The sequence below is a fragment of the Nanorana parkeri genome, unplaced genomic scaffold (genome assembly GCF_000935625.1).
Source record: "Nanorana parkeri isolate BGI_ZX_2015 unplaced genomic scaffold, ASM93562v1 scaffold424, whole genome shotgun sequence".
Lineage (NCBI taxonomy): Eukaryota > Metazoa > Chordata > Amphibia > Anura > Dicroglossidae > Nanorana > Nanorana parkeri.
The window spans coordinates 989244-1001002 of NW_017306692.1; the positions used below are offsets into that span (position 1 = coordinate 989244).

Sequence of the window (11759 nt, forward strand, 5' to 3'; positions counted from 1 at the left end):
ATGACAAAAAAAAAAACACGAGCGCGCCGGGGGGGGGGGGAAGGTAAATGGAAAGAAAAGGCAAAGCCAATCTCCCACCCCACAGCCTCAAGCTTCCAGGAGAGGCATTCTATTAGCAATATAAATTACCCATGAGCATTGCTCGTGGGTATTTTCTGAGGATTGTGCTGTATTGAGGTGTAGAAGTGAGCTCGTTCCAGTAAAACCATATACACCAGAACCTGAACTGTGTACCTTTTTTAAGTTTTTGGCCCCTAGATCCTCCATACGCTTGTTGATAAATGTGTTCTAACGGTGAAAGGGAAGCCGATTTGAGAAATAGAGTTGTTGCATTTGTGTATACTTTGTAATCGTATATTATTATTTTTTTGTTTTGTTTAGTTGAACCAGTGGCTCTGTCCATCTCTCCAGGGTCTATACAGCCCCCTATCACTCCTCAGTACATCTTCTCTCCCCCTTCTTTGAGGACAAGGAGGACAACTAGAAAGGTTCCTCAAGAGCAAATAATAAAACGACCAAGGGGAAGACCTCCTAAGCATAAAGGAAGCAAAGCAGAGAAGTAAGTGGTTCTTCTGCATGGTAACACATTAATATCCCCCTAATACTAACATTAGAGGTAAGGGATAGTAGGCCATATTTCTTGGGTAATGTTTACTGTGTAATTCCTTTGCTGTTATATACTTAGAAGCTGTGCTGTTTATTTCTGTTTTCAACCTTCTTGTTATTTTTTGAGTATGTTAAATAGCAACTTTGCTATCCTTTTAAAAAAAAAACATATACAGTATAATGGAGTCATTTTGTAGTTCCTCTCCATTAAAATCTGCAAACCTGCTTTGATTTCTCGTACTGGTAATTTGAATAGAATACAGCTTCCTTGTAGCCATGACTACAGTAGGGGTGTTCTGTACAGTGTAGAACTCCAGCAGAAGTGCAGTTTCCTACACCTGGCGGCCTGCTTCACTCAGCAGTTTTTCTCATTACAACTCCAAGATTGATCATGTGACTATAGCAGGTGACCTTCAAACTGAGTAGGTGAGAGGAATTAATGTGACCAAACATGAACAGTGGCAGGACTATGCAATAAAGTTTTCAGCTTAAATCCTTGCACAGTATTTTGGATTACTAGTAGAGGTTTCCCCCCCCCCCCCCTCAACTTAGTACTGAGTGCAACAGACCCAACAGACCCAGAGTCCTACTAGTTTATCCTCAATTGGCCTGCAAATTTATTTTGTTTGCCATTGTCCAAATCCTCCTGTAGGTGGCAGTATAACCCAAAAGCATAAGACTTCCTCTGTTGCGCAATGGACACCAAGAAAAGTATTTTACAGTGAGTCCAGAAATCCTATTTTATTGCTACCAGTGACCTCATCACCAAGCAGCATAGTGATCTTGCAGGAGCAGCTGCAGTGAACTTGGTTACTTTTGAAAGTAGTCATGCCCTCAGAACTACATCTCTCAAAAGCCCTTTCCTGACACACAAAGGCTCTTGGGAGTCAAGGTAGTAGTGTTTTGCTGGGAATAAAATCAATGTATGCGAGTGGAATTACAAGTGTTGAGGGATAGGCAGAGTTCTGTAGTCCAGCAAACGGGACTCGCAATGTTGGGCTTGCAATATATAGTGCCTTTGGTACACTGAAATCCAAACCAAGCAGGAAGACCACTTTTTATTTTCTGTATACGCGGAGTTTAAGCAATAAACTTGGGGAAATCTATATTTCCACAGTAGTACCTTTTTTTATTATACTGTAGCTAGTTTACCCCTCTGGAGTTTACTTCATTGTTTTATTTAGTGTAATTTTCTTTTATAGGCCAGTAGATAAAGCAACTTGGTCACCTCCACCGGTAGAAATTCAGCTTCTTTCACCACCAGAAAGTCCAAATATTGACTCAGAAGGTGCAAAGTCAGCATCCACGGAAACCAAAGCACTGAACCAGAATCAGCAGAGAAAAACCAGGAGAAGAATAGCATCAAAGCCTGTAACACGCCGGAAGATCAGATGATTACGATTTTATTTTTTTTTAAATTCTGCATGTGTATTAACTGTAATATTAAAATATATTAAAACACCACTGGTCTCGGGGAGGATAATTTATATAAATTATTGTAAATGTTCTTAAAGGTGTAAATTTAAAAATCTACTTCACAAAAAGGGAAGAGTATTCTTCCCATGCAAAAGGTTTCTTTTTTCTATTTTGTATTAAAACTTCATACCTTTTATAAAATATGTATTATAGTTTCACGGAATGGTAAATAAAACGATTGCATTAAAATATTTTAAGTTTGAAATGTTTTTTTGTTATTTGAAAATGGGGCACGTCATCTAATCACAAATTATTTTAAAGGAGTTCTAAAGTCACAAAATACACTATCCTGTTATAACATCAGCATTGTAATAGGTAAATGTTTTATAGTTTTTGATGCAATCAAAGCTTGGGAAAAAAATCCCTTTTACTTTATGTAGTGATTGCTTACTTCTGTCTGCCCATCACTTTCATCAACTTCCTGGATTCCCAGTGTGCTTTGTATCACTTTCCCTGCTGCTTTATGTGATTAGTCTCAATTTCTCAAGACTACATATCCCATAATGCATTGCTTTGGACAAGCAAAGATAATGTTACATTGTCCAGGCAAGTGTTGCCAGGGGGACATGCTGGATGATTATAGATCCTTGGAGTCTCCCCTGAACGAGCGCATGCAGTCCCGCTACGGTGGTTCGGCTCCAACTTTTATATCGACACCTGTGGGCCTTTTGGCCCAGTGGGGTGCATATGACTGAAGGTCTTGGCCTGACAGTCACAGCGGCCCACACAGGCTGGACGGCGCCGCGACCACGGTCCTGGGGCGCGGCTTCCCCTTCGTGCTGCTAGAGTCGGCCAGTGATACTGGGGGAGTTCACTTGGTATGGGGATGTGTGGGTGGACCCTACCTGCTGAATGGCTCTCTGAATGACCAGTCCCCTGTGTGGGCGACGTGCTGTGAGTGTCCGGGTCCTGTGGCGGGGGCCACAGCTTAGTATACACTGGGCCCCTGTATCTCCCTTCCTTCCCCATACCTCATGGGTGCAGTGTGGCTTGTCAGTCAGTGTTGGCCGTCTGCTGGGCCCTCTGTGGCGTTACCGTCAGGGGAGTCCAAGGAGGAAGGGGAGCTTTCCACGGTGTCCCCTCGCCCTGATCCTGGAGGTTCTTCCCAGCCGGAGTCGTGAAGTGAGGAGGAGTCGGTGGCTTCGTTCCTGGGTCAGGAGCGTGCATTGGTCTCGGTGATGATGCGGGTGGTTAGGGAGATCCTCAAACTTGAGGACGTTCCTGATTCTTCCGCATTGCCGCCAGTTCAGGACACCTAAGTGTAGGCATTTCGCTAAGGTGTTCCCCTACATCCCTATTTTCGATGATTTCATTTAGAGAGTGGAATCAACCTACAACGTCATTCGCAGTTCCGAGATGTTTATCTGTTCGCTATCCTTTTCGAGGAGGCCTTTTTGTCTAAATGGAAGTCTCCCCCTCCGGTTTCTCGCCTGAATAAGGCTACGGTTATCCCAGTGGAGGACTCCCCGTCCTTTTGGGACCCCACCAATAGGACAGCGGAGGCGGTCTCGCGGACTATGTACTCTGGGGGGGCCCTGATGTGCCCGGTTCTGGCTTCTGCCTTGATCTCTCAGACTCTGACAGAATGGGCAAAGATGTTGCAAAACCGCAGAATTCATTAAATGTTCAAGAGCAGCTGTTGTTAAAGTGTTTAAAGACTGGACAGTCAACCGAAAATCTGGGTGTGAACGTGCGAATTGTGGCCGTCAGCGACTAGTCAATGTTAGGGCAGAACGGAGAGTGGCAAGACTGGTACAAGACAACAGAAGGGCAACAGTGCATAAAATTACTGCAGATCTTAGTCGGGGATCCTCTCAAATGATCTCTGAACGCACTGTTCGCCGTACACTGCCTCGTATGGGATATGGAACCCGAAGGCCTGTTCGAACGCCTTTTGCTGTCTGCAGTTAACAAGATAAAACATCTCTAATTCGCACAGGAACACAAGGATTGGACAGTCGAGCATTGGAAAAAAAAGTCATGTGGTCCGATGAATCACGTTTCCAGTTGCATCATGCAGAGAGAATTTGGCGGGAACAGCATGAAAGCATGCACCCCAGATGCATGAGTACAACCCTTCATGCTGGTGGGGGCAGTGTTATGGTTTGGGGCATGTTTTCCTGGCATGATTTGGGCCCTTTAATTCGTGTGGAACAACGTCTGAATAGCACAACATACCAAAGTATCGTTGCTGATCAAGTTCATCCTATCATGTTGATGACGTATCCCAATGGAGATGGCTTCTTCCAACAAGACAATGCGCCATGCCACGGTGCTCGTATTGTGCAGGAGTGGTTTCAAGAACATGAGGTAGACTTTACCTTGCTTAGGTGGCCCCCACAATCACCAGATCTCAATCCAATTGAGCATTTGTGGGATGAAGTTGAAAGAGCCATCTGGCAGCTGGTTCCACAACCATCAAATCTCACAGAACTCGACAGTGCTATTCATCAGGCATGGTGTCAGATTCCTCGCATCACATTTCAACATCTCATGGAGTCAATGCCAAGAAGAATCGCTGCAGTATTGAAGGCAAAAGGTGGCCCAACGAAGTACTGATTGGGTGGTCATAATAATCTGGCCACTCAATGTAGTACTAAGGCCCAAGTTGTCCCTGGCTTGGTGGTTCAGCAATGCAGCTCTGGAATTGGAGAAGTCCTTTTTTTTTTAACTGTCTTTTGGAGGATCCTCACTATGATTTCCAGCCTGTTGGGCTGGGGATGAGTCCTGGGCACCTTGTCAGTGCAGGGGACTTTGTTGTAGGAGAAATTTCATCTCCTGAACAACATTCTAGATCCTCACTGCTTTGGAATGGCCCAGGAAGATGTAGTACTTCGGCCTGTTAAGACATCTGGCAGACACTCATCAGATTGGTCTTCTGTCTTAAGGACCAACTTACCATCCTGCTTTACAGTCGCTTTACTAACCACCTTAAGCCCAGGTTCAGAGAGATATTGGCATCTCTGAATCAATGATTCCCATGATGCTTAAATCTAGGAAATTTCTTTTAGGGTCTGTCATCGTCTAGCATACTTGACCATAACCTCAGGAGATTATTTGCGGAATTATTCCTCTCCTTCTTACAGGTGGGTCTGGATCAGTGTTTGGCTCTCAGCACTACCAAATGTCAGTCAGTAACACTGTGGGTTCTAAATCTCGTGTCTGTCTCTGGTTCAGATGGTGGTTTATAAAGTGCAATCATCTCTCAATTTTCACCAACATGGTCATATTCCTTTTTGCTATCACCTCTGTGAAGTGCGTGTCTAAACTGGCAGCCTTATTGTGCAGTAAGGCTAGGGTCGCACAATATGTTTTCATGCCAGTGATATTTAACCAGTTTTAATATGCAAGTCAGATGTTGAATTTGTATAATCAAATTCTTCTTATGAAACTCCCTTGTCACCAAGAGTGTAACTAAAGTAAAAGTAGACAATGTGACTTCTATAGGGGTCAGAGCTGTGTGGCTTCATGGTGACGGTAGCAATAGCATTTGGATGAAATCATGTATAGGAAGTTAAGGAACCTGTATACTTCTGTGTCACCCGTGGAATTGCTTTTGAGATGGAAATTAGAGAGACTCTCTATGTAACCATTATGCATGATTCCACCTAGTGATGTCCCCATACCGATACCGGGCATTTTCACAAGTACATGCCCTGATACTAAAGGCCCTTTAAATTTGTGGAGACCTCTTACAGCCTGCTGGTGACCTGACAGTAGCTGTCTTTGGTAGTGACTGTCCAGTCCCATATCTCCTCCTCCTTCCCAAGACTGGCAGAGCCAAGGACAGCCCCACATCGCACATACAGCCTCAGAGCCGGCACCCTCTTGTTCAGCCCAGCACCTGCCCTGGAGAGACCCACATGCGGCCCTGGTGACACCTATACAAAGCCTGGTGAGATCTGTACGCAGCTTTGGTGAGAAACTGCCCTAAAATCATTAGTCTGTATTGTTTTAGAAAAAAATATTACATGTCCCTTTAAGAAAAAGTATTGGTAATTGGTATCAGCAAGTACCTGAGGGAAAGTACTTGGTCTTGAAAAAGTGGTATCAGGACATCCCTAGTTTCACCCCTTCTTACCCTAGGCCAGTGGTGGCGAACCTATGGCATGCGAGCCCAGGTTCAGGCCACAAAACATTAAGGAGAAGGACGGAGCGGCAGGGGGTGGAGACAGAGGGAGATGTGGGAGGAGATTTGAGAGGACGGGAGGAGCCGGGGGACTGAGCGGCATGAGACGGCTGGAAACAGAGTGAGATCGAGGCGGAGATGAGAGGACGTGAGGGGACGGAGCGGCAAAGGCAGAGACCGCGATGGAGGAGGCGTCGCCAAGGAGCCAGTCGAGACTGACAGAGAAAGTACAGCTGTTGTGCTTGTAAGAACATTAATATCAATTTTTATTTTTTTACTGCATAAATTAACTCTTACTTCCTAGCACTGGGTGCATGAAAAGTCGATTTCGATGACACAACAGGATACTGAGGTCCTCTTTACTGAGATGATGTATTCACTAGTAATGAGAGGTTACTGACAGGGCACCAGAGATTATGCAGCAATCAGGAACAGATAAGAATAGCTATATGACTTGCTTGAACTTGTCCTCATAAATATATCAATGTCAGAGTACAGTATAATAAGCTCAGGAGACCTTTCAGGATATTAAATTTTTATAGCTCCGAATAAGTTTACACGACATTGTTAAATAATGAAAGAATTCAACTTTGGTTGATGTAAATAATTTTTTTTCCATGTTTTATTTTGTTCATTTTTATATTTTGCCACCATGTTGTGTTGCATTTTTAAAAGACCATGGAATCATTTACAACAGTTCCTCCACAGTAAGGGTCTAACAATCTGAAATTCTGACCACAAAAATACGCATTGGATGGTCACTTTTGGTGTAAGCCATTCAACATACCAGTTTGTAAGCGTTATGTGCAGTTTTTTAACCCCATGGAATTTTCTAGATTTTTGCATGCATACCTCCTACAATGTGATATGCTCTTTAACTCCTTCCCAACCGATGATGGGATTATCCCGTCATGATCGTTCAGTTCGTTAACGACCAGTGACAGGATAATCCCATCATTCGGTACAGCGAGCACTGGTCCCTTCATGGAGTTACTACTGTTGATGGGTCCCCCAGGGTCCGAGGCAGATTAGGTGGTCACAGTTCTGTGATCGCAGAGCCGTGACAGTCACAGAGGTGCCAGCAGCTCACTGTGTATTGTAAGCTGCTAGCCGGCTGTGTTACAAAAGTCAAAGTATCTCTGAGGAGTATACTGTATTCTACGCAGAGATACTAAGTATCAAAGCCCCTGTAAATAACAAAATAACCCCTTAGTGCCCCCTAGTTTAAAAAAAATAAAATGTACAAATAAAAAAATAAAGCTTTTAACATTTTTGAACATTATGAAAGCAGGAAACAGGTTTTAAAAAGTCAAAGTTTACAAAAAAATATGTTTAGTGAAAAATTATAGGCAAATATAGTGCTGATGGAGACATCAAGGGTCTTTAAGAGCACTAATGTCATCTACGGACCCTCAAAGAGCCTGCTGCACCAGCTTCTCTCCAGCTTCTGTAGCCGGAGAGTGATAGAAGCAGGGGCAGGGGGATGCGGCGGCACCACATACAAGCTTTCGGGTGGCTCTACAGCCGTATGTTTAAAATTCTGACAGTTTCCCCTCGAGCGCGCACAAGGACGTTTTAAAACATCCACTCACCGGACAGGAAGCAGTTGAAGATAGGAGACAAACATACCACACTCTAAAATTGTTCTACACTAATATTGTATTTTGTGACCTATAACTCCCAAAATAAACTAAAATCCCAGACATATGATATACCCTCTAAATCAGGACAAATAAAATAATTTATTTTGAATACTTTCTGTTAGCTATGCTAATTATCTACACATTATTATTGCCACAGCAATAATTTGTTTTTTTGCATTTTTTATTTTAAAAAAAAGAATTTATATATGCATATCTCACATCAAATTGAACCCATTTTGTGTTTTGAAAAATGGTATATAATATGTATGGGGAAGGACCGGCAAGGTGTCCGTGAGTGGTCCTTGCAGGTCCGCGGCGTACAGTTGTAAGGGACTTGGTACGGTCCTGGCCCCAACTCCCCCTGTACAATTGCAGTATTTGGTACCTTCCAGTGAGTGCAGGAAGGGTTTTTTCTTTTTGGGGGGCGGAGCTTGCTTTTTAGCGTGCAGGAGTGAAGAGCAAGGCAGGAGCCGAGGCTGCTGGAGTGGAAAGAAGGGTAAGCAGATGTCTGGGGGGGACAGCAGCAGCTGAGCTTGGTGCCCGACGCTGGGGTGGGGGAAGCCTTTGCAGAGGACAGACTTCTGTCCTCTGCAAAGGCTCCCCACCCCAGCATCAGGCCTATATTCAGCCATGGGCACCTGCTGCTGGCTGCTGTGCTTTATAGGAAATGTTTGATTTGTGTTTTTTTTATTATTGTGTATTTAGGGTAGAGTTCTTTGACTTTTTCTGGTGTATTTAGGGAAGTTTGGTTTATTTTATTTTTTTGTGTTATTTGCATTTGTTTGGTGTATCGCACAGTCGTTTGTGTACTTTTGCTTCATTTTAAATTTCTTTCACTATTAGCCAGCTGGCTGTTGTAATCCAGCCCCTGCATTGAGAAAGCCCTGCAAGAAGGACATTGCAAGTGGGGCAGCCACTGTACACAAAGGGCTTGTACAGTCAAGGTTGTGACATGGAGTCTCCAAAGCCTCATTGAATACCAATGTTGTGGTATAATTTCCCTCTGTCGCAGGGGCACTGTTACTCCCACTAACACAGGTACATTTTGTACTCTCAGTGACCAACAACACTGGGACATTTTGCATTCCTACTGACCACCAACGCTGAGACATTTTGCACTTCAATTGACCACCAGTGCTGGAACATTTTGCACTCCCACTGACCACTCACTCTGGGACATTTTGTACCCCCTGACCACCAACAATGGGACATTTAGCATTCCCACTGACCACCAATGCTGGGACATTTTACACTCTCAATAACCACACCAACACAGAGAAAAGCCCCCCCAGCATCGGGCTCTTATTCAACCTTGGGCACCAGCTGTTTGCTGCCACTGCAAGCATTTTATAACAGTATGTCACAAGCAGTATTTATATAAATGTTATTTTAAACTTATTTGTACTTGTGGAACTAGGCCAGAGACTAGAAAAAGGTTTTTTTTATGGTTTTAATTTGAAATGTACCTTGGTTTCCTTCACTAAGGTCTGTACTTTGGAAAATCCACCACAGCCTTGGTTCGTGCCTATCCCAGTGTATAGGTGCAATCCATAAGGAAGATGAAAATTATGGTTAAATAAACACAGCAAAAATGGCAAACTTGCTCCGGACCCCAGAAGCGAAAACATTTTCTGAAGCTGTGTCACTAAGAGGATAAGGTCATAATAATAATAAACATCATCTTATTTATAAAAACACACAGTCCGTGCTCCCTTTCTCTTATCCTTAAAAAAATTCTGCAGCATATTCTGCAGCAAATTCTGCAGCATATTGTGCTAATCTAATTTGAATATTTAACTAGCTGCTGACTCTCAAATGTGAAAATAGACACGGAACAAAAAATCTATATAATATTAGTGTAGCCCTATAGGAAACAGTCATTCAAAATATATATACCATACTATAACAACAAATACAAAAAAGTGTCCATCAACCAGATATATAAAGAGTGCCACATAGAAATGTATAATAACACTGTGCTGTGCTCCAATCATCATAGGCGTGTCCCAGTGCTTCACTCCACACATCCAGGTAATCAATGAACGAACTTTCAGTGTAAAGCTGTGCTCCCGTATCCACACTTAGGGGTCTATTCACAAAGCTGCCGAAGGATCACAACTTCAGGGGCAGGAGGGGGCGTGGCGGTGCATTGAAGTCAATGACACTGCAGCCATGCCCCCAGCCGCAGTGCGATTGCCCGCATACGAACGTGTGTCACATCAATGCCTGCATTCCGGTCCGGTGCAGTCAGAAAAAGTAGTGCATGTAGCATTTTTTCTGACCGTACCAGAACGCTGGCATTGATTGAGACTCCCACCTGCTTTGACTATCATGCCTGCCACCCCACTTCTCACGGCTCGCCTGATACCCCAAGTGGAGCCACTCTTAAGTGGGAGTGCTCCTATGATAGTTAAAGGAGCAGGTGGAATTCTTGAGCCAGGCTCACATATAGCCAGCGTGGGAAAGAAATAGAAATGGAAGAAAGAGGAGAAAAACACCATGTCGGTGGGTGTCTGACACCTGCTTTACTCTGTGTGGGTAATGTGTGCCTAATCTGTAGACTCTTAATTACTCCCCCTTTCACTGCTCTCCCCCATTCACTGCTCTAGACTACCCCCATCAACACTCCATTCCAAAGTAACCACATCATCCCTGCTCTAAGGATCCCTCCCCCATCAACACTCCAAAGTTCCTTCCCTCCACTGATCCTTCAAAGTACCACCGCCATTGACACTAGGGATGAATGGCACTACAAGGCAGAATAAGTAAAAACAACAAAAAACTCATTGGTGCATTAAGCTGCCTATAATAGGTGAGTAGCTTTAAAAAGAAGCCATAAGAATTTGTCGCTTAAATAGAGCCATGTCGCTCCCCTTTGCTATAGTGGCTTCTCAGCTTATGAATGGATTTGTGATGGTGATTCACCAATGGATTTTCTTCACAGCTCAGTACTATTAATGGACTTGTTTATAAACACAAATCTATTCATAAACTAAAAAGAATAAATTCAACTTTTCATTTGTATGAAAAAGTGAACATACCCTTTTAGTTATGAATAGATTGGTGTTTGAGATGACATTTTCTAAAGAATATTTTTAACTATCAAGAATATGTAATATGCAACCTTCCCTCTCTTATATATTATATATTTTTGAGTATATTTTGTTCTGTTGTAGTCACATGGAGGGTCTTGGTGTGTTTTCTTTTTTGTTAAACTACTTACAGTAGTAATTAGTGGTGATTACCGAACCCAATGGAATTTATTTCCCAGAAAGACACATTTATTATTAAAATTCATTTCGCGATAATACATTTTAAAATAGATTTAATTGCACAATGCTTTCCATAATGAATGATGCTATAGAAGTCGTATGATCCTTTGAGAATCCGTCTCCTCATTTTTTGATGAGCGCTAACAACAGTTACCTGGCAGACAATGCCCTTCTCTCCATCTCATCCATAATTTATCATGTGACAATCAAATAAATACCGGCAGCAGTTGTTTGTGGAGTTCAGGTGAAATGGTGTCTCTCTCGGTTAGCTTTGACAACGGTGCTTATGTTGCGCTGTTTTGTTTCCATGTTATGCTGGCTGTGGGGTCTGTCACTTTAAATGGCTTGCTAGTGGTGACCATCCTGGCCAGCAAGTCTTTACGGTCAGAGAACAGATTTCTCTACATTCTCAACACATGTCTTGGTGACTTTTCACTGGGAGTCGTCTGGTTTTACGATGGTCTCTTTGATAGCACTAAGAACCCACTAGCTTTGATTGTTGTTCACCTGTTGTCCTATAATTTAATGGGAGTTATGTTTTTGTCTATCCTCACCTCTCAATGTGAACAGCATTTCGCAGTAACTTCTCCGTTCAGATATTTAAGGATAATGACCCAATGTCGGACTATTGGT

At 43.1% G+C, this 11759-nt stretch overlaps 1 protein-coding gene across 1 annotated transcript in view; it reads left to right on the forward strand.

Annotated features, from left to right (window-relative positions):
• Positions 1–2133, forward strand: part of AHCTF1 (AT-hook containing transcription factor 1) — a 64595-nt gene extending 62462 nt beyond the window's left edge. The window contains exons 35-36 of the mRNA XM_018559970.1: positions 382–559; positions 1809–2133. Coding sequence (XP_018415472.1) covers positions 382–559; positions 1809–2001 — 371 coding nt within the window. The 3' untranslated portion in view covers positions 2002–2133. The remainder of the gene's footprint in view (positions 1–381; positions 560–1808) is intronic.
• Positions 2134–11759: the final 9626 nt, after the last annotated feature.